Source organism: Cygnus atratus, chromosome 2, assembly GCF_013377495.2.
Source record: "Cygnus atratus isolate AKBS03 ecotype Queensland, Australia chromosome 2, CAtr_DNAZoo_HiC_assembly, whole genome shotgun sequence".
Classification (NCBI taxonomy): domain Eukaryota; kingdom Metazoa; phylum Chordata; class Aves; order Anseriformes; family Anatidae; genus Cygnus; species Cygnus atratus.
In genome coordinates, this window is record NC_066363.1 from 62756480 (window position 1) to 62776922 (window position 20443).

The 20443-nt window shown below is 40.9% G+C and overlaps 1 protein-coding gene across 10 annotated transcripts in view; it reads left to right on the plus strand.

Annotated features, from left to right (window-relative positions):
• Positions 1 to 20443, plus strand: part of BMPER (BMP binding endothelial regulator) — a 159050-nt gene that overhangs the window by 65517 nt on the left and 73090 nt on the right. For all 10 annotated transcript variants that reach the window (XM_035552489.2, XM_035552498.2, XM_035552490.2 and 7 more), the window contains one exon: positions 17570 to 17669. In XM_035552489.2, the coding sequence (XP_035408382.1) occupies positions 17570 to 17669 (100 nt within the window). The remainder of the gene's footprint in view (positions 1 to 17569; positions 17670 to 20443) is intronic.

The following is a 20443-nucleotide window of genomic DNA, read 5'->3' on the forward strand; positions in this document are numbered from 1 at the left end:
TCGTGCGGCTCCATTCCCAGCCATCCCTTTGCTGAGGCTGTGTCAGAAAGCTCTCTGGGAACCCACTGGGGAGAGCCCGCAGAGATGTTCCTGCATGAAATGCTGCTACTGGCTGTTGCTTGGGCTCAGTGCTGAATAAACAGCTTCATAGTGTATTTAGTGCAACCAAGGGGCGAAAGGAATCCCAGGAGAGGGGGATTGGATCTGTGACCTGAAACTTAAATGGCAATTCACAGAAGAAAAACATGTCTGTGAAAAACACAAATCACTAAAGATGGGGAGGAAGAGATAAAATGTTCCAAGTGAGCAGGAGGGAGAGAAGCATGGCCTACAGTTGTGGAGGTCATGCTGTCTGATGAATTTCAGCCTTTAAGTGTCCACCTGGCACTAGTGCAGTCCCGTGTTCCTGCTTGGATGGCCAATGCCTGCAAACAGTTCTTTATCAAGGGGTGTGACCCACGAGAGCTCTGTGATGCATCTGTATTTCTCTGAGCCACATTCTTGAGGCTATGTATGAGAAGTAAAATGTCTCCTTCCAGGTTTGCCATGCAGGAGGGCTTTGGCTTTCCAGGAGGGATCACAGAAATGAAAGAATTAATTAAAAATTCTCGTTTTAACTAAAAGAAAGGCTGCAAGGATGAAACAGAGAGGAATTTTTGCCCATGCTGAAGATTCCTAACAAGGAATAGCCACACAGGCTGGCTGTTCAGCAAAAAAGTCCCAACAGCATGTCTCAGTTCAACTCTTTACATTTTTAAATTTCAAGTCCAAATAAACTGCTGGTTTTCCATCCTTCTCATTCCATTTACTTCACTTCCATTTGATGAGCTGTTCCATATAAGAACTATTTTTAACCAGTCTTGGTTGATTAGAAACATAGAGAAGTGGAGGCTGCAGATTTCATTTTAGCATTACTGGTATGAGCAAGAAAAGGGAAGGACTGTGTCTTTTTCCTTTGAAATTTCACAAGTGAAATATTGCTTTAATAATATGTTAACTGTTAATTTTATAGTGTTCTCGCTTCTTCTGATTTTTGGTGGAGAAGGGCTTTAGTAATTCTCTTCAATATATACTGCAGGCAATTTTTTTCTTGTTTTGCTGAATTTAAAAATAGCTACAAATACTGGATTTCTGTTTCATTGTGTGTCACTCCAATAGCTCTCTGAAACCCTGTTTGCAATTTAAAAAGTTTCACTCTGGGGAAAAAATGTTTTTTTTTTTCTCTCTTTCTTGTCATAAATTTGCAAATGGGACAAATGCATAGTGCAATCTGCAAAGAATTTACACTAAAATAGAAGAATCCCTCTTTATGAGTGTCTGACATCTGTACAGGTTTTTTTTTCCTCTCCCTCTCTTTCACTCTTTTAAAAACAAAGAGTGAATAATTACCTTAGAAAAAGAATTCATTAAAATCACTTGTGTCAAATTCAGCCTTGTTATAAGCACCTGCTATTTCACTGTGGTCAAATTGCCTTTGTTAGAATGGCATTTCCTTATGTTGTGTGTGATTTTGGCCATAATACCTTAATTGACTGCTCTGGAAAGCTCCTGGACTCTTCTTGAGAAATCCCTGCTTTAGGAAATATCCTGTCCAAGGCCTTGCTTACACAGAGCCCTTTGTATCTATGTAAGAGTTGTGGTGCTTTTGAAAAATGAGTTAAATTTTGTCAGCTTTACAGTAAACCTGGAAAGAAGAAAATAAAAAGAAATGTAACTCAGACCTGTCTTGACTTAATGAGATTATTATGAAATAGACTGATTCTTTTACGATTTCCTGAGGGGAAAAAAAAAAAAAGAAAAAAAAAGAAAACAGGAAAAAATAGAAAAAAAAAGTAGTGTCTATCAAGTGTCTATCATGTTTAAAAATTATACATGAGGAGTCCAGAGTCTGCCTCGGATACAGTAGTTGCCTCATACTCTACAGTGGTAACGTGACTGATCATCGTTCCTTGCTTCCTCTTGGAAAGGGAGGGGAAAGAGAGAGCGGTAATATATCTTCTGTTGCTAATACTGATATGTGATCTAAAGGGATTTGAGCCAACTTGGAGAGTTCTTTGAAACCAGCAGTAAAATTAATTAAGAATGTTTGAGAGGGCTATGGATGGAAAGGATAATACAGAAAGGATTTCTTTTAGCTTTGAAGAAGAGTCCTTCCTAAGCAAGTGTTTCACATTTGGGAGGAGGGCTGGGGGAGGACGGAATTGCAAAATAATCCCTTTTTCTTTACATTTATTTTGGTTGCTCTAGATTGTTTAAAACATAAGTGAATTGTGGGGGAAGGTCTCACAAACGCAAATCATAGTGTTATCTAGAGAGAATGATGGATTTTCTTCACTTAAAAGACAATCCTCTTGCACCTCCTTAAATATCCTGGGAAGAGTAGGCAGCATGTTGAGGGATACTCCCAGATGAATTGTTCTTCATCCTCGTTTTGCTTCTTCTGTTTCATTTATGTCTAAAGAAGAAACTATGTCATGCTTATGCCAAACCACTTAGGCCTTACACTGCCTCTCCTAGGATACCTCTCTTGCTAATGCCACCTACGGATCATCTGGCACTTGGAAGGTGGTGGCCACCCTCAACCTCTGAAAATCTCTAGTAAACTTTCCTTCCCTGAAAAGCAGAGTAGACTTCCGAGTAGATCTGGCTTGTTTTCCACTTTGCATAAGCCATAATTATTGCAGGGGAAGACAGTTTGCACTTGCAGATTACCATCTGGACAACCTTATTGCATGATTTAGGGGCCTTGGCAGAAATGGAAGTCCCCAAACTGAGAATAACCTCTTTATCTAATCTTCTCAAAATACAATATCTTGCAAATCCTGACCAGGATTTAAAGGTGTACAGGATTTGACAAAGTTATGCTGACACTTGCAAAAAAAAAATCAAGCCTATCTTTGCTGCAATCTGAATATTCATGAGAGAAAAAGCATTTTCTCCTAATGAAATGATGAGCTTATTTTGAAAATAACATCCCCATAGAGTCTTTGAACCAAAGAAAATGGAGTTGCCAGTCAGACTCCGCTGATATTATTTTTAAAATAGCAGCTTAATTTCAGTCAAAATAACTTTTTTTTTTTAATTAATGCGTGATTGATCAGGAATATTAAACATAGCCAGTAACAGAAGTACTTGTTGCCAACAGAAAAAAAAAAAAAAAAAGGAAGTGTATAGCAATGGTTATCCTAATATCAATTCAACTTGGAGACAAAATTGCAGAGACCTCATGCAGGCTCAGTTGGCTCCTCTTGTCTTCTTTAGTCCCCTGTTTCTGTCATCCATTGCTATTTTTAGACCCATCTGCAAAAATATGTTTTTGCCAAAGAGCAAAGGCAGGGTAACTTCTGGAAAGTATGTAAGCAAACAAAGAAATCACAAAGCTTACAGGACAGTCACATGTGTGGTTTTGTCAAGCTGCTTCCCATTCATTCCCCTGACTTTGTCTCTGTGTTATCTTTCTAGATTATAAAGCTATTCAGGCAAGAACTTGGTCTTTTGGCTTTTTTGTGTATGCTTAAGTCCCATAGCACACGGTTTATACACGTGTAAGTATATTACTTACTCTTTCAGCAGTAGATCTGCACTTCCCCACCTCAAGGAAAATGGGGAAACTTTTGTTGTGTCCTTTAGCAAGAGTGCTTTGTACATGCACCTGCAGTAGATGTTGGCAGTTTCAAGTTCTCAGCTCACGGTCTGACCTTTCTGGAACATACCACCTCGGGCACAGTACTGTGCTAAGAGATCAGCATGGCCAGCCATGGGTGATCTCTTCTCTCTAACCCACTTAAAATGTGAAATGAGGAGAATTGTCAGCACCTTCCTGTGCAACCATGCTGGAGAAGTCTTACTGTCACTGAAACGCCTGGGGTAACGGTCTGAGAACGTTCTGAAGCACCATCAGCAGGCAATGGAGAACAGCTGCCATTATGGGTAGGACACTGGTTACTCAGCATGGGCATTTTCTGTGCTGGTGGGCAGCCCACCTGGCTGCTAGTTGGTGTGCCAGAAAGGTGTGAGTCTCTGATGGAAAATCTTTTATCATGTCAGGAATATCTTGAATATAATGATGGAAGCATTCTGGACATTTACAGTGTCTCAGGTGTCAAGGGCTAGTGCCATGTATGTGAATTTTACTCAGAGGGTCTTCTTAGCTAGTGTGGTCCATTCTTCCAGCTCTAATTTGCCCTAAATGGTCATTTGGAAGATAGTTTGTCTTGAATTGCTGATGGTTAGCAGCTGACATCTAGTTGCCGTGCATACATATTTTCCTGGTCTGGTTATACATAATTATCCTTAAGCAACATTTTCTTTTGGCTTGCAGTTCTCTGACAGGCAATCTGAACACCACAGAGCTCATCTGTCATGTAGGGTAAAGCCTAGGAGGTCTTCTCTGTGTGTGTGTGGTGAGTGAGCCATAGGGCTTCATCTACTGTCTATACTAACAGTACTATGTATGTGATTAAAAGCACAACAATTACTGGATTAAATACCTGAAAAGGAAGAATAACATGCTAGCTGTGTGAGCTAGAAGGCTGTTTTTTGTTGTTGTTCTTTGTTTGTTTGTTTGTTGTTGTTGTTGTTTGTTTTCTTGAATTCTGTAGAGAATTTTGCTTTGTGTTTAACTTTATTTTTCTCTCTCTCTACGGTAACCCCAGGAGCTGCATACAGTATAGAATCTCTTAATTTAAGTAAATATCTATTCACAGAGGTGGAGCAGTCAGGTGGAAAGTTCCTGGAGGGGAAGTGAAAGCCTTCCTCATCCCATGAGGAACAGGCCATGGAAACCAGTGGCTTTGTATGTCTAATCAGACCTAACACGTGTAGCACCAGTGACATGCTAATAAAACTGTCAGGTCTCAGGATCAGTAATTTACACCCTTGTTTTTAGATTCTCTGTAAGAAAAAAAGAAACTCTCCTTGTGGATGAAAAATGATGTGTGAATCCATAAGGCTGCGCTGAAAAGAAGCAGATGCTGACATTTCTAGAGTTAATATTTTTGCCTTAAACACACATCTGTCATCAGCCTCCACTTATAAGAGCATAGGAGCACTTATCTAAATAAACATGGCAGCTATTTTATATGATGGCTCTGCTTTTTAAATAATAAAAAATACTGTATCATTTTGAAAGGTATAGCTTCCATTAGCGTTAACTTATAATAGTAGGTTGGAGCCTTTAGCTATTCTCTGTTTTAAAAATATTTCACATTATCAAAAAAACTCCCTGAAAGGCCAGCACGAGTAGAATGAAAGTTAGTAACTGGAGTTGTATGCAGCTGAGAACATTGCAAATGCTGAAAACTTGCTGAGGAGAGTTGTGGTTTGTAATCTCAGGAGCATATTAAAAAGAGGAGAGCCGTGGAAACAGAAGGAAGAATGTTTGGAGAACTAAACTGTCAAAGTTCTCAGCCTGTGGAGAAGAATTACTATGTAAATGACAAACATTTTTTGAAATGTATTTTTCTGTTAATTTACTTCTTTACAGTAGTTCAACAAATCCTATGCATAAAAATGTATGATTTTGTTTCCTATGGGAATCTTCACTTTACTTTGATTGTAAGATCATTTTGCATCATCAGACAAGTAAAAAGGAGACTTAACATGGCTGAGAGACCTACACTTGCAACCCCAACCAAATTTTATTTACTTGCTTATTATCTGTTAGGATTACTGATGACCTTTGATGATGAGGCAGTAAGCCAAGTATAAGTAAGTGTTGTAATTTGTATTTGCAATTGCACATGGTGTGACTCCCCGTTCTTAGTCTTAATGCAATGTGTTTTCTGAAATGCAAAATGCTGAAAGACCTTCCTGTGTGAGAAGTCCCAGAATATAAAAAAACCCTTCCTTTGGGGTGTGCATCTTCTTCATTAGGCTCCAGACCCATAATCCTTCTTTCTGTAAAACCTAGTGGTTTTGGATAAATCTTTTCGTTTTTGACTGCTTGGTGGTATTGCTTTATCAAGAAGATCATGGAGTGCCTCAAGTTGAGTCTCTATCCTGAAGTGCTGTAGTTAGTGGATGTTATTGGAAAGGTACATAAGTATATCTCCAGCTCCAGTTTTGCAATGAAGTTGGCCATGGTTATTGTGCTGTGCCCTGAACATACTCTGCATGGCCTTGCAAAGTGGTTAGATATGAGATTATCCAGCCTGTGAATGTCACATGAACTTAGCTTGGAGAAAAGTGCCAGGTTGCTTGGCTTGTTGTACTGGTGCTGACCCAGAGCAAGAAGAGCAGCAGACCTTTAGGCAGGTGCGAGAAATGGCCTGGCCTAAATACAGCCAGCCCTGGAATGCTAGATGCCTAATTGGTTAAACCCATATTTATGCAGGTTCTACATCATGCCTTAGCTGTCCTTGAGGAAGCTATGTTCTTTATAGATCTGGGCATCAGCCTTTTACAGATGCATTGCTGCCAATGAGAAGTCAGTAATTAGCAACAGGATCCCACCCATAAACCAACAGTAGCTGGATATGAACTTTATTGGGACAAAATTGGAAGAGAAGACAGGGGAGACCTGATTTTATGTCATGGTCCATGCAGAGATGTAAAGGAAGAGGGGACGTAGGGTTTTATCCACACTCCCTGTGCATGTGCAGATGGTTTGCAAGCTAGGAAGGAGGGAAGAACTGTGATTCCCCTACCAGTCTTGCTAGCCAGGACTGGTAAATGTCAGGATTTGCTGTAGATGCTTCTGTAAATCATTACCCCTGGAGGAAGGAGGAAGGGGTAGAGGAACTGTGACTTGTAAATGGTTCCTAATCAAAGTACTTCCCAAGGCTGTTCCTGGAGACCTGCAGATTCCTCAGCACACCTTGCTCAGGCTTGGGTTTAAGACTAAAATGTATTCTTTTGCCTTAATCACTCTGGAGTAAAGCCAAGCTATGCCTCTGTAGAGGAACATCTCTGGTTTAGTACACCATTGGTGGAAATTGGTGCACTGTGATAGGAATGTTACAATACATCAGTCTCACTGACCTATGGTGAGTCTAATCCCACACCACCTCAGGTAGACTGAAGCTATTCCTGTGACTGTTTCACTGTTTCATAACCCACAGGTTTCATAAAGGTGGCATAGTTTTCCTGAAATTAATTTCCAAGAAATCCTCTGAATGAGCTGCAGTTTAGCACTTTCTCCTTCTGGTCTGTGTAACGCTTTAAAGTATATTTTTCAACTCTCTTTGCTAAGTGCTTGGGACAAACAGGATCTCGTGGTAATAAAAAGCTTTGATGGATGCATTAAGGAAGCAGTGCATATGTAATCCTATATTTCCTGAAGTTACCTCAGCAGCACACATGAAGCACAACATTTAAGGAGTGTACGTGCATGTATAAAGGTCTTCTAAAATGCCAGAAGTAGTGTCCTTACTATTACTACAACAGTGTGACTTATTTTACCGTGGATGTCCTACAGATACCAGTGTCCTTTATCATCAAACCTTCAGGCAAGGGCATCCATAAATTGTAGAAACAGCCAGCAAAGGATTAAATTTCAGCCTCTTCAGTACCTCGTTGCCCTGAATCACTGAAGGACATTTGTTCTCTTTGCTTGCGAATGGAGCAGGGACTTGGTGTGGTTTATTCTGGCAGTTTTTGACCTAGTAACAACGTCACCAAATTCAGGGGTGTAGGCACCTTCTTCAAATTGTGCACTTTTTTCCTCTTTCAAGAACAACCCTGGTTGGTTTTATTCATGACCTTATTTAGACATTTGAACCTCCAAAAATGAGTCTTCAAGCCATGCAGCAAAATGAACTTCATATTGTCTACAAGGAAGTATACACACTGCTAAAAATAAAGCCTTTATTTTGTGTCAAAATGTCAGATGTCAAAACTTGGACATTTTGAGATGTAATTCACTCTAATCTTGCAACTTGGTTCTGCAGATAACTGAAGGTGAATTATTTAAAACTAATGCTCTAAGGCAAAGCTGTGTGGATACATCTGTAGAGTTTCTTTTAGTGACCAAGTATTTTAAAGAATGATGATGAAGTGAGAGTCAGAGTTGTCACCTTTCTCAGGACCACAATGGTACTAGTATTCAGCGTGTGCAAGGAACACGCACAGGATGCTGGAGGGATTTAATAACTGAGCATCTCTGCAAACAGATTGTGCTGAAGGAAAAGCTGTTCTCAGAGTCGAGGCCAGTGCTGTGCTGAAATGTGGGAATTGGAAGTGGGGGCTGAAAGTAGTAGTGATAGCTGCCAAAGTGTGGGGCTTACAGCAGCACCATTTTCTGTAGGACATAGCAAGAACAGCTTATAAGGCAGTATCACAAAGCTTATGCTGCACACACACAAAACAAAGGAAAACCTTTGTGCAAATTCATCTTAGGAACAGCAAGTGCTATTTATTTAAATACATTGTGGCAGTGAATATCATTTTGCAAGCATCGGGTTAGGACTTCGAAACATGATGCAAATACAGCAATGGTGTATACACAACTGCACGCCCACTGGACTGTGCTTCATGTGTTCTTGGTGCCAATGAAAACAAAGCAGCCTCCAGCTGATTCAGGGGAAAAGTCATGGCTGCAAGAAGCCAGGACCTGGTTTACAGAGCTACCACTCTGCTTCTAATAACTGAAGTTAGGAAAGTCCCTTGGATTTAACCTTAACTTTCTTATTATCTGCAATGGGAGGTGAATAAGCTGAAGAAGCTTGTTAGTGGGTTTTAATAGTTTCTCTGGCCTTTCCAGTATAATGTGTTTTACTGCAATTTTTCATAGAAACAGTTATTTTCAGAAAATAATCATGTGGCTCACAGCAAAGCTTCCGTATTCACTGGAGACCTCTGGTGTAACAGCTGAATTAATCACAAATAGCTGAACTCTCTCCTGCAGTGGCATGCCAGAATTGTTTCTTTGGTTCCCCTCTGCTGTCCCCACAAAGCTGCTGCTCTCTGCCCGCAAGGTGCTGCACAGCTCTGCCCCTTTCTGTAGCATGGGCTTGCACCCCTGGCCTATTCCTGCTGACGTTCTTATCTTGGCTCATTTTTCAGCATTTCCCCATGCCATGCGCTGTCATTTGAAAAGGACTGAAAATCAGTGGAAAGACTCCCACTGATTTTTATGGTCTTTGATTCAGTCCTTGCTTACATTGCGCCTTAAAATCCACCTCCTGCACTATAGAAAGGCATGCTGCTGTAGGGAGTGTTGTGTGGTACAGCATCCCTAGCCCCCACTAGCAGCATTCAGAGAGATGACTGCACTGTTTGAATGTGTCCTATGCAGCAACTGGGAGGGAGTTTAAAGGACGAAGCACAGCCTGTGGAAAGATGTATGGTTCACAGGAAACACCAAGGCATGCTAGGAGAGTGTGTGAAGTGGTACCTGTGGTTGTGGCATTTATATTAAGTCACTCTATAAATGAAAAGCTGGTTTCAATTTCACAGGTCTGAAGCCTTTTGATACTACTACCCAGCATGGGATATATAAGGTGCAGTGACAGCTATCAGTTTAATGAGACCTGCAGCAAAGGCAGATCATCTAAGTGCTGGAAGCAAACACTGACCTGCTATGTAGAACTAAGCATTGTGGGAAGAGTTGAGAAAAGGTTTGATAACTTTTTAGGTGCTCACTGGGAAAAAAGTTCTGAGAAGTAAGTTATAACTGTTGCTTGGAGTAATGCCTGGGATAACTAAAGATCCCACAGAAGTATTTGAGGTGCACTGTGAATCCAGATATCTATGAGCTGTAGAAAGATAGTGAGTTGATTTTTTATTAACTTACTATCAACCAGCAGAAGAAGGAATAGGCATTTATATTACAGAGTTGAAAGCTCTGGCTTCTGCATGTAACTGTAGAGACATTAAAGAGTACCTAATAAAAGACAGAATCATTTGTGGGACACAGCATTTCAGCTTGCAAGACAGATTCCTTGAGAAAAACAGACCTACCCCTGGAAAAAGACTGCTGAACTGTTGAGGAGAAGGATCAATAGAATAACAGATCCCTAAGCAGAGTGAGTGTATGGGTTCCAGCTGGAAGCGTCCAGAGCTTGGGGTAGTTGCAGGCCAGCCTTGAACACAGGTATCATGAATCTAAGGTACTGGAGAAAAAAGAGGAAAGTAAGGAAGAAAAATGTCTCACCTCATGGGAATGGTGCAGGAGGTATGGGACACAGACCCACCTTATGTCCCATTGCCCCTGTCAACCTAGAAATTGAGATGTTTTTCTAGGAGCAGAAGTAACGAAGCTCTGTCTGTAGATGTGTAGCCCTTTCTCCTCTGTCTGCCCCAATCGCAATAACCTGAAGTCTCCTCCAGTATGTCTTCACTCAGAGGGCGGTGAGGCACTGGAACAGGCTGCCCAGAGAAGCTGTGGATGCCCCATCCCTGGAAGCATTCACCTCCAGGCTGGATGGGGCTTTGGGCAACCTGGTCTGGTGGGAGGTGTCCCTGCCCATGGCAGGGGGTTGGACCTGGATGGTCTTTAAGGTCCGTTCCATCCCAAGCCGTTCTGTGATTCTGTGATTTCTCTGATCTTCGTGACATGAGGACCAAGCAAAAGGCATCGGGTCTGGGAGATGCTGTCTGGATGGACAGCTGCCACCTAGCAATATGGAGTGCTTTTTTGTGTCCTTTCTGGAAAGAAACTGGAGGTTCCATACTCTCTGCAGCTATCTGTTTATAACAAAACTTTTAGGAGTTTAATGTCTTTGAGATTTTAATGTCTTTCAGATTTTTGCTGCTTTATTTCTATCTACCTTTTCCAGAGGAGTTTGTGGTTGGAGCTGATCAGGGATTCACAAGCTACAGGTGTCCCTGGTTTGTGCCTGCATAAACTTTCTTTCCTTTGGAAATCAGGCTGAAAGGGGAAAAGTACAAACCATGATTAAACCTTTCAAGGCTTCCAAGTGAAAAGGGGCTATTTACAACATTAAACAGAGCCAAAACCCCTCAATGTTTAAACCCTGGAGGGGAGAGGGCTGCTGGCTGCTCAGCTGCTAGGCTTTGCAGCGATGTTGTTGGGTCAGTGAGTGATTTGATTTCAGCCAGATTGTGAAGCCAGATGCAATTTAATCACAGAAACACTTCTTCACAGCACTATTAGATTGGAGAAATATGACCAAGTGCTGGTTGTGCTGAGTCCCCAGGCCAAGAGCAGGGTGCTGAGGGACTCTCCCCAAGGAGCCCTTCAGTAGTTCCAGGAACTGTGAAATCTTACTAGCTGTGTCTCTGCCTGTGTATGCTTAAAGAAAGCTACTGTGCAAACCAAGATATCATTCTCCAGAATGTTCCCATTTCACCCAAGGCAGTAGACACCCTGGTCCTCCACCTCCTTAGACAGGAAGGGTCAGTGCAAATTGTGCTTTGAAACTTGTAAGCCAGATTTTGAAGTGAAGAGCTGTACCCCAGGACAGCATACTTCACCCTGTAAGAGGATGCTATGATATATCAAATATGTATTTGCAAACAAACACAGCACACCACTTCCCTCTGAAAAAGATTTTTGTTTCTTTTCTTTGTCTAAGCAATCCCAGGAAATGTGTCTCTCAAGTAGATAACAAGACTGGATTGGCTTGGCACTTACACGAGTCACTTTGTACATATGGTATTTGGTTGATGGAAAGCATGACAGTATTTTAGAGGCTTCATCCTGCTCTAAATTACTTACTAATGGATAATTTAGATAATTCCTCAGCAGCTGGATACAACCACATGCACATTCATTTCCAAAAGAGGAAAGCTTTTCAGTTCCAGATTTTAGGTCAAGATGTTGCTACTCTGTGACACTTTGCAATCGCGCTTGCAATTCACTTGGAGTTTGGGGACCTGAGTTTAAATTAGTTGGAAGCAACTAATTGAACTTTATAATTAATACAGCTTATGATGCCACAGGCAATACATCTAACTGCTTGTATCATAAGGCTGCACATAAAGGGAGAGGTGGTAGAAATCCATGGAACTCTCTAGGCTTCTCTTGGCTAAGTCGAGGAATGCCCTTGCATCAGATTCGGAGAAACCAGGCAGTGAGGATAGTTTAAGAATTGTGCTTTTACTTTGTCCAATAATTTGTCCTAGCAATTTATTCATAGGAATCTTTCATCTTGCCATTTCTAATCTGTATGGATTTTAGCTAGTTATGTAATTTAAGAAAATATTTAATATTTCAACACTCTGGTGCATGATCTGGTACTAAAAGGAAAGAGCTCTTTAGAGCACTTGCTGCACATGCCATTCTTAGGACACTGCTTTAGACTGTCACCAGAACCATTTTCTAAAGCCTTCCTATAGCACTGATGCCACAGAAAATAGGGTTTTAACATCTAGATCCAGTTTTAACATCTAGCACACACAAGGCAGTATAAATACCTTTTGTTCTGAAATGAAGATCAAGATCTCCCTGTTCCGAATTTTATCCAACACTTTCTAAAGAGGTATTTTTAAAATCCTTGTCTAGACAACATATCAAGCTGCCGGGATGTGGGAAGCTCTGGCTTGTCCGTCTGTCTGTTTGCTGGACTGATTGATGTGCCGTTTGCTTTTGTGCTGTGCTAAGAACTGTTTTACTACTTTGTGCATTTCCAAAATAGTTTCCCCCTCCAGTGACCTTTCCAGGGAATTGTCGCTGTGCACAATATGGCAGTTGCAGGGACCCTCAAGTACTGTGTAAAGATGTGGGTGCTCCCAGAGGCTGTCCACCACTCACTGCACCAGCGCTCTTATAAGAACAGCAGTGTCATTTGATTTGGGTGACAACACCAATTTCATTTCCAAATAAAAGCTACACTCCTCTCAATTCTGTGCCTGAAGGCTACCGATGTGACACATCAGGGGCTGTAGACCTGATTGTAAACCCAAGGCAGGGGTTCACAAGTGTGTAATTCCAGCGGCATTTTGAAGATATTTGCATAATACATGTTCCTGACCTGTTTCATGTATTTAGTGCACATTTGAGTGGTAGTGGAAATCTTTGTTATCACACAGTAGTTAATACATCAGACAGAGGTCCTGTCTGTAGTATATGGACTGTATGCAAGCCAATACATTATCCAATTCAAGTAGGAGGGTTTATATACATCAGCAACTAGGACCTGGTGAAATAGTACTGTTTTTTTTGTTTTGTTTTGTTTTGTTTTTTACCAGAATGGTAATGCTAATCATTATCTGGATCTCAAACCGTATACCTGTCTCTTTATCAGCAGATTTCTATTCATTGCTTTAATGCCACATGTCACAAAAATGATAGTGTCTCTTACAGCGGCTGTTCATGGTGGCTGTAGTCACAGACACAATGGTGGAATGGTTGAAGGCAGTCATCCAGTTGTGTGTTTATTTGGCTTCTCTTTCCAATGGCATGGGTCAGATGTGTTCGGTTCTGACTCTGCTGAACTTCCAAAGGTATTTTTCATGTGGTGGAGTAAAATCTTTATTCAAAGCTGGAGACAGCCTTGAACATCTGCCTTAGTTCTTATGCCAACCCTTGTTGAGGCATCTGACCTTGCTTTAAATATCTGGAATATGTGTCTTGAATTTGAAAGAAATGTAATTTTGGTATTTCTTTATAAATTATTTCTTTTATTTTATAAGGATAGCCTCACTAGTGGCAGGTCAAACCATTCACAATTCTAAAATGACAGTGAAGAATAAATGTCTTACAATCCGCTTTGGGTTGAATCCCAGTGCCAGGACACAGACACAGTCTTCTGCAAAATCAATGGAAATTTTCCTCCTATTGGAAAATTTGCAGTCTTTCAAGCACAAGGTAAAGACAGGGCAAAACTAGGGAGGAACCTTTTTCAGATGATTTATAGCTCCACTGTTACACAGAGATAAAACCTGAAAATGAAATGGAAGATTATATGCCCACAAGAGACATGTCTCTTGATAATACTGAAGTCAACATTTAATATTAAATAACATTTATATAAAATATTATTAAGTTTAGACATGCTTGTTATCAGTAACAAACAAACTGGTAGTTGTCATGACCTCTGTCATGAGAAAGCCTCTATCCTCCTTATATTTTATGAGTGCTTTCAAAATCTGAATGGCAGCTCTGCTAACAGAACAGAATATCCTGAAGTGGAAGGCGCCCACAAGGATTATTCACATCAATTCCTGGCTCTACATGGGACTACCTAAAATTAACCCATATCTCTGAGATTGTTATCCAAAGTGGTGGTCACTGTTCTTGACCTCATTGTAGCTGAAGCCCAAGGCACTTGGAGATTAATGGCAGCAGGGTCTTCAATTTTGGAGAGTTTTTGAACAGTTTTTTTCTGCAGACATTTCTCTCTGTCATTCCTAGCACACAGGCTACATATGCACCATGCACTAGGCATGCGTGCAGCCTGCCCAGAAACTGCACTGTCTCCTTCATCCTGTGTGCCCACCAAAGTCAGCTGCAGCCTGGCTGCGTGCATCTCGGCTCCACCAAGTTTCTTGTGTCCTTACTGAACAGCGAACAACCACAGTCAAGGTTGAGGGCTAGGAGAAGCAGACGGAAGGATAGCTAGACTAGCTCCATGCTCCATGTTTTTTTTTTTTGTTTGTTTGTTTTTTGGGAAAGACTAAGACAGTTGTCTCTCTCAAAGGGGTCTCTCTTGGGAGAATTACAAAGTGCTGGTCCATTTTTCCCTCTTTCCAATGTCTGTGAGAAAGCTGCTGAGGCAAGACAATACTTCAGCCCATGCTGCCCTCCAAGCTGATTCCAGGGATCATCTTTGTTTTGCAGATATGAGATGGCAGCAGGGGTTATAGTGGTTCCACTTTGGAAAGTGAACCTTTTCACCAAAGACTGCAGATTTCTTAGGAAATCTGTTGTCTCCAGAGGACTGTGAGCTGCAGCATCATCCCTCGATTGAGGCTTCATCTAACTGCCACTCAAGAATTTATTTGCCTAGCTCTTGAAAAGCATTTCTCACAGAAAGCAGATGTCACTTGTACTTTATTGGTCTGCAATGGCTTCCAGTTCAGGTTTGGTTTTACTGGAAGGTGTTGCTTCAAGCCTGAAATATTCTGGCTGCCTGGGAGACGTTACACTTAGCAGGGAAATGTGAGCTAAAAGCTGTAGGTATAACTGAGAGGTGGAGGCAAGGTGTTTACTACACAGTTCCCAATCTGGTTTAGGTCATCCAGAGTCAATCTTTTTACTCTCAGGAGTTATTTTTTCCCTTGCATTTTTCTTGAACTTCTGTTATACTGTATTTTCTACATGTCTCTATTTCGTGCAATGTAGAGCACTGGCAACATTATGTAATCCTGCTTTGAAAACTAGCATTCTGAATACTTTGTGGGTTTTGAATTGTGATAACTGAAGTTATATGCTTCTAAGAAAATAGAGTTTGATAGAAATATTGTGTCAGTTTTGACATTTCCTCATAGTGTTGTATGTCAATGAGCTATCTATCTCTCTAAGCTCCGTAGGGCAAGTAGAATTGTTCTTTCTTTAAGTGAAACAGGCTGTTTTGTTTCAGACTCTTTTTGAACATGTACCCTATGATGATTTTTGAACCCGGAAGAGCCTATTTGGGATAGCACTGAGCTAGAAAGCAGTTTTGCTATTAAAATTCTAGCAGCATTACAACTGGAATCAGGTGTAACCGTGGAGTAAAAATAGAGATGCAACTAGACTTAGACAAAAGTGCATAGGAGGCACTTGTGCAAAGGGTAGCAAAAAGGAGCTGTAAATAAAAGGCCGAAATTAAAAAAAAAAAAGTTCATATTTTTAGTTCACTGGTTATCCAGGGCATTTTGTATATAGGTATATGATAAAAATAATCTATGCAGCAGGCTGTGAAGGCAATGTCTCGATTTGTGCTAAGGCTGAGCTTTGATTCAGTCCTTCAGAGAAGCAAGAGTCCGGAACAGTTATGTAGAGGCATAGGATATGTGACTGTCAAATACAGCAGCAAGGTTGCAAGAGAGGATCTGCGATCACCATGTGTCGGAGCATTGCTTTGTCTTCTGGGGTTGTATCCTTGAGCCTGTCACCAGGCTGGCTGAGGCCTCTGTGCCCTCCTTTGGCATTCACTGAATTATCACAGAAGTTTGAACTTTATCTTCTCTTGGCTTTTTTCCCTGGGCAGAATGACAGGAAAGACCTTCTTTGATATTTATTCTCTCATTCTGCACCTGTGTCTCTTCTCACACAGCTATTCCCAGAGCATCATAAGGAACATCAGTGAGGAATTCATTTCATTTTGTCAAGTTTCTGGTCTGACCCTTAATTTAGAGCAGTCATTTCAGTCTACAATAACCTCTGTGTTCCTGCATGCTGCAGTGTAAGAATTATGAGCAGTGATTAGCCATGTGCATTCAGGATGCTTTGGTAACCCCACGGGACAGGTAGACTGCAGTGCCTGAAAATGTATTACAGAATGGGGGTACAGTCGGTATGTTATTTCTGTATAATAGTGTATATGTGGGTCTGCCCATATGTAAAAGCTTTTACATGATTCAGTGAGGCTATTAGGAGTGGAATGGCATATCATCATTTCAGGCACAGAGCGCTTCAAAAATGAACAGTTTTTTCCATCTTTCCCCAGGGAACCTCAAGAGGCATCCAGCGTGTACGTGGGAGGAGACTGTTCATAAGCCTTCCATCGCAACATCCACTAACACAAAGCTTGTTGTTAGGACGAGTGCAGCTCTGAGTGGTAAATGAGGCAGGGTAGTTAGATGAAAAGGACTGCCTTCCCTTGCTAAGGCAAAGGTGGGCTGATTTTTAAGTATAACAACCTGGACATCTCACAAGAGCATATGGAGCACATTTTGGTAGAAGGTCCAGAGTTAAATGCAGTATTCTGTAAGCACGGTGAAGTATTCATGCAACAGGGCAGAATGAGAACAAAGATCTCTTTTCCCTAACTGCAGTTAGTCTTATGCATACACTCTGTGCTTTTGTCTTTGCTGTTCTTTTTGCCTTTCTCTTTTCCTTGATATTTATTGGTTCATGAAGACGTATCCAGTCCTGTTTTTTTATTTATTTGATTGTTTTTTCACATCAATTCTGAAAATTTCATATACACTCTTGATTTTCAGTCCTCTGAAGAAAGCAGACCTTCTGGGTTTGCAAAGTTGGATTGGGAGGATAACAAAAATGTGCTTTCTTAAATGATTTTGGCTTATTTGGCTTCTGAGGTCATGGACATATTAGAAGAACACCTGCTCTCATCTTGCTTCAGCACTTAATCCCTGTCCCAGACTAGCCTAGAAGGGCATGGCACAGGAGGTGAAGAATAATGTAAAAAATTGCTCAATAACTTCTTTGAACATCAGGAAGGGTTCACAGATATTGATTTTATTCTCCCTATTTTTTTTTCATATCCACACCAAGAAATAAGATAGAAAGACACTGTTTCTTCAACTATTGCTTTCATTGCTTGAGAGAATGAAAAAATATGAATAATCCAAGGACTCTGCACACAGTGTAAAAAGTGTCGAAGGACAGTTATACAAGTTTTGCGTATGCCTGATGCAAGAAGAAATTTCTGTTGGCAAAACTGGTTTGGCTAAGGCTTTTTGAGCCTTGTTACCAGTCTGTGTGGGTGTGTGTATGTCTACTTCATATATATATATATATTTTTTTTTTTCCCTAACTGAGCCTGTTTTCCTTCAGGGTGGCAGGACACAGTGCATCCAGGAAGTCTGCCCCATTCTCTCATGTCCCCAGCACCTCAGTCACACTCCTGCTGGACAGTGTTGCCCCAAATGCTTAGGTGAGTGTTTGCCTTATTGGGAATTTTGTAACTACTGTAATTTATTTCTGCACAGCATATCTTATATTTCACAATACTGGTAAATTCTGAGAGATGAAATAAACACTTTTGCTCAGTGGAGTGTCTAATTTACAGTTTTAAAGAGGTACTCAGGGTCCGTGTGTAGGGTTGTGACGGATGGTAGCAAGCAGCTGTAGAAGACCATTTGAGCACAGGCCAGTTGGCTTGCTTACAGAGACAACATAGAGATGTTTCCCCCTTCATTACACATGTTTTTTGAAGAAGGTTGAGGTGGGAAGAAATGTTTCATTGGAATTTGCCGCAAAAGAAAAGGCCTCACCCTCTCAGATTTTTATTTGAATGTGAATTTGCATTCTTGGTTTTGAGGAAATGCAGGTCAAAGGAAACTTCTATATTGGAGTTGCATTCTTAGAAGTTGTTGTCAGAGGAGCCAGGGACCTAAGTTGCCTTCTTGAGGTGGAATCACAGTTTCAGCCAGAGTATTTTCAATTACATCTTTCCAACACATTTCAAAAGAGTAAGTCGGAGGCCTCTGAGCAGGACTAGTTCTTCCAAGTCATGCCAGTAAGTGCAGCGACTTCTGAGAGTCCCTGTTTTGCTTGCATCATTTCCACCAATCCACAGGTTGATGTTCCTCAGCATGTGACCCTCTAGTTCATAAACAAGGATCACTTACATTTTACCACATAAATTAGGTTTAATTTGGCGTTTGAGGTTATAAGTGTTTTTTATTTTTGCAGATTTTTAGAACTGATAACTCCCTGTTCTTCAACAGATACTTTTTGTCATTTTGGCTATATACTCACTACCATCTGAAGTCTGTTTCTGGGTCTGGATTAGGGATACAGGGAGCTCTGGCCTTGAAGGCAGTTAGCCACAGAGAGTTCCAGTTTCTCAGAATACCTAACATTTTTGACTGCTAGAAACAAACCTTTCTGATCTGAGCATTCAAAAGCCAGCTTTGATTTTTGACTGCTTCATGCGGATTTTTCTACAGATTCTTTTTCCTCACTTAGAAACATCTATAAATGAATTCACTAATAACAATCATTTCCATTTTATGCAGTCATAACTCTAAAGCATGTCAGATACCTGTGAGTAGATAATGTCTATTCACAGTGAAGTGTTGAAAGTTCTGGAGCCAAGGTAGAGCCAAGGGATGCATAGCAAATGTCACAGCAGTAGGGAAGGAGAAACGTTTTCATGGATGCTGAGGCATGGTTTTTAAAGTATCGTATGGAGGACCTCCCTGCAATTGAATTCCTGATACTCAGCATATATAGCTTAGAAGAATGCAGTTGATTCCACTGGGACTTGAATTATTAGTTTAGCCAGTGGTTATGAGCCAGCAAAGCTGACCATTAAGCCAATATCTGCACCACCACATCTTTTTAAGGGGTAGGTCCTTTGTCATTGTTTTTTTACCAACTATTTGAACTTGGTTGGCCACCCAGAATTGCTTTGGGTGGTTTGTAAGGCATGGCAAGACAATGTGAGAGAGAGCTGGACTTTTGTTTTCCTGGTGATCTAAGTTATGTGATGGAAGTCTTCACCCCACATAAAGCATCAGAATTGTTGTTACAGATGGGGGTATGGCTCAGATTTGCCTATAAGCGGTGCATGGATGTGGAACAGTTTCCTTTTAGGGCTACTAAGCATCCTCAACTGATTTCATGTGTTAGTCCTAAAAGAAAAATTAAGCCTTTGCAAAAGGATGCACGTTCACTAAAAGAAAGGTTGGTTGTACAAGCGCAGATTAGTTCATGGTAAATAATTTACAACAAAGATATGTTTAGATTGTGTCTAACTGAACAACAGCAATTATTTCTTAACTTTTTCTTTAATAGTCATTTTCACATTAAGATTTGTAAAATCTCAAGGGTAATCCAATGGATTTTGCTGTGTGCTTCTTCTGTTCACTTATTTCTTGGAGGGAACTGGAAGCCTTTTCTTTTAAGCTGTTCTACTTTTATCAAGATTTATTGAAAAAGGAAGGGATTACAAATTGGAACACAGGGACAAACTTCAGTGATCCCAGCTGCCAAGACTTGGCGGTTTGAGAGCTAAACTATTGGCCTAGTATAGTACTTAGTGACTTGTATGTACTTATAGTGCCCATTCACTACCTTGAAACTGATGCCTATTTAACATCAGACCTCAGAAATGATAAGCTGGGAGACTAGCAGCCACTTGTAAAAGAACTTGTTAGTTAGCTTCCACCAGAATTAAACAGAGGAAGGTACTCAAACACAGAAAGATAAGTGATTTTGTACAGTTTTTGTAAAGAGCTCATGTTTATGTATCTTAATGGTCACTTATTTAAAGTAATTTATTTGGAAAGAAGCTGAGGAATAGGAGAAACTTGTAGAACCACAGAATGTTCTGCAACTTTGATTTCAAAGCGCTTGCAGAATTGAAGCCAAGTGCAAGGTCCTGCATCTGGGTCAGGGCAATCCCAAGCACACACAGAGGCTGGGCAGAGAATGGATTAAAAACAGCCCTAGGGCTGTTTAAGGACCTGGGGGTATTGGATAATGAGAAACTTGCCATGAGTTGGCAATGTGCACCTGCAGCCCAGAAAGCCAACCATATCCTGGGCTGTATCAAAAGAAGAGTGGCCAGCAGGTGGAGGGAGGTGATTGTCCTCCTCTGCTCCGCTTTTATGAGACCCCACTTGGAGTGCAACATTCAGCTCTGGGGCCCACAGCACAAGAAGGACATGGAAGTATTAGAACAAGTCCAGGGGAGGGCCA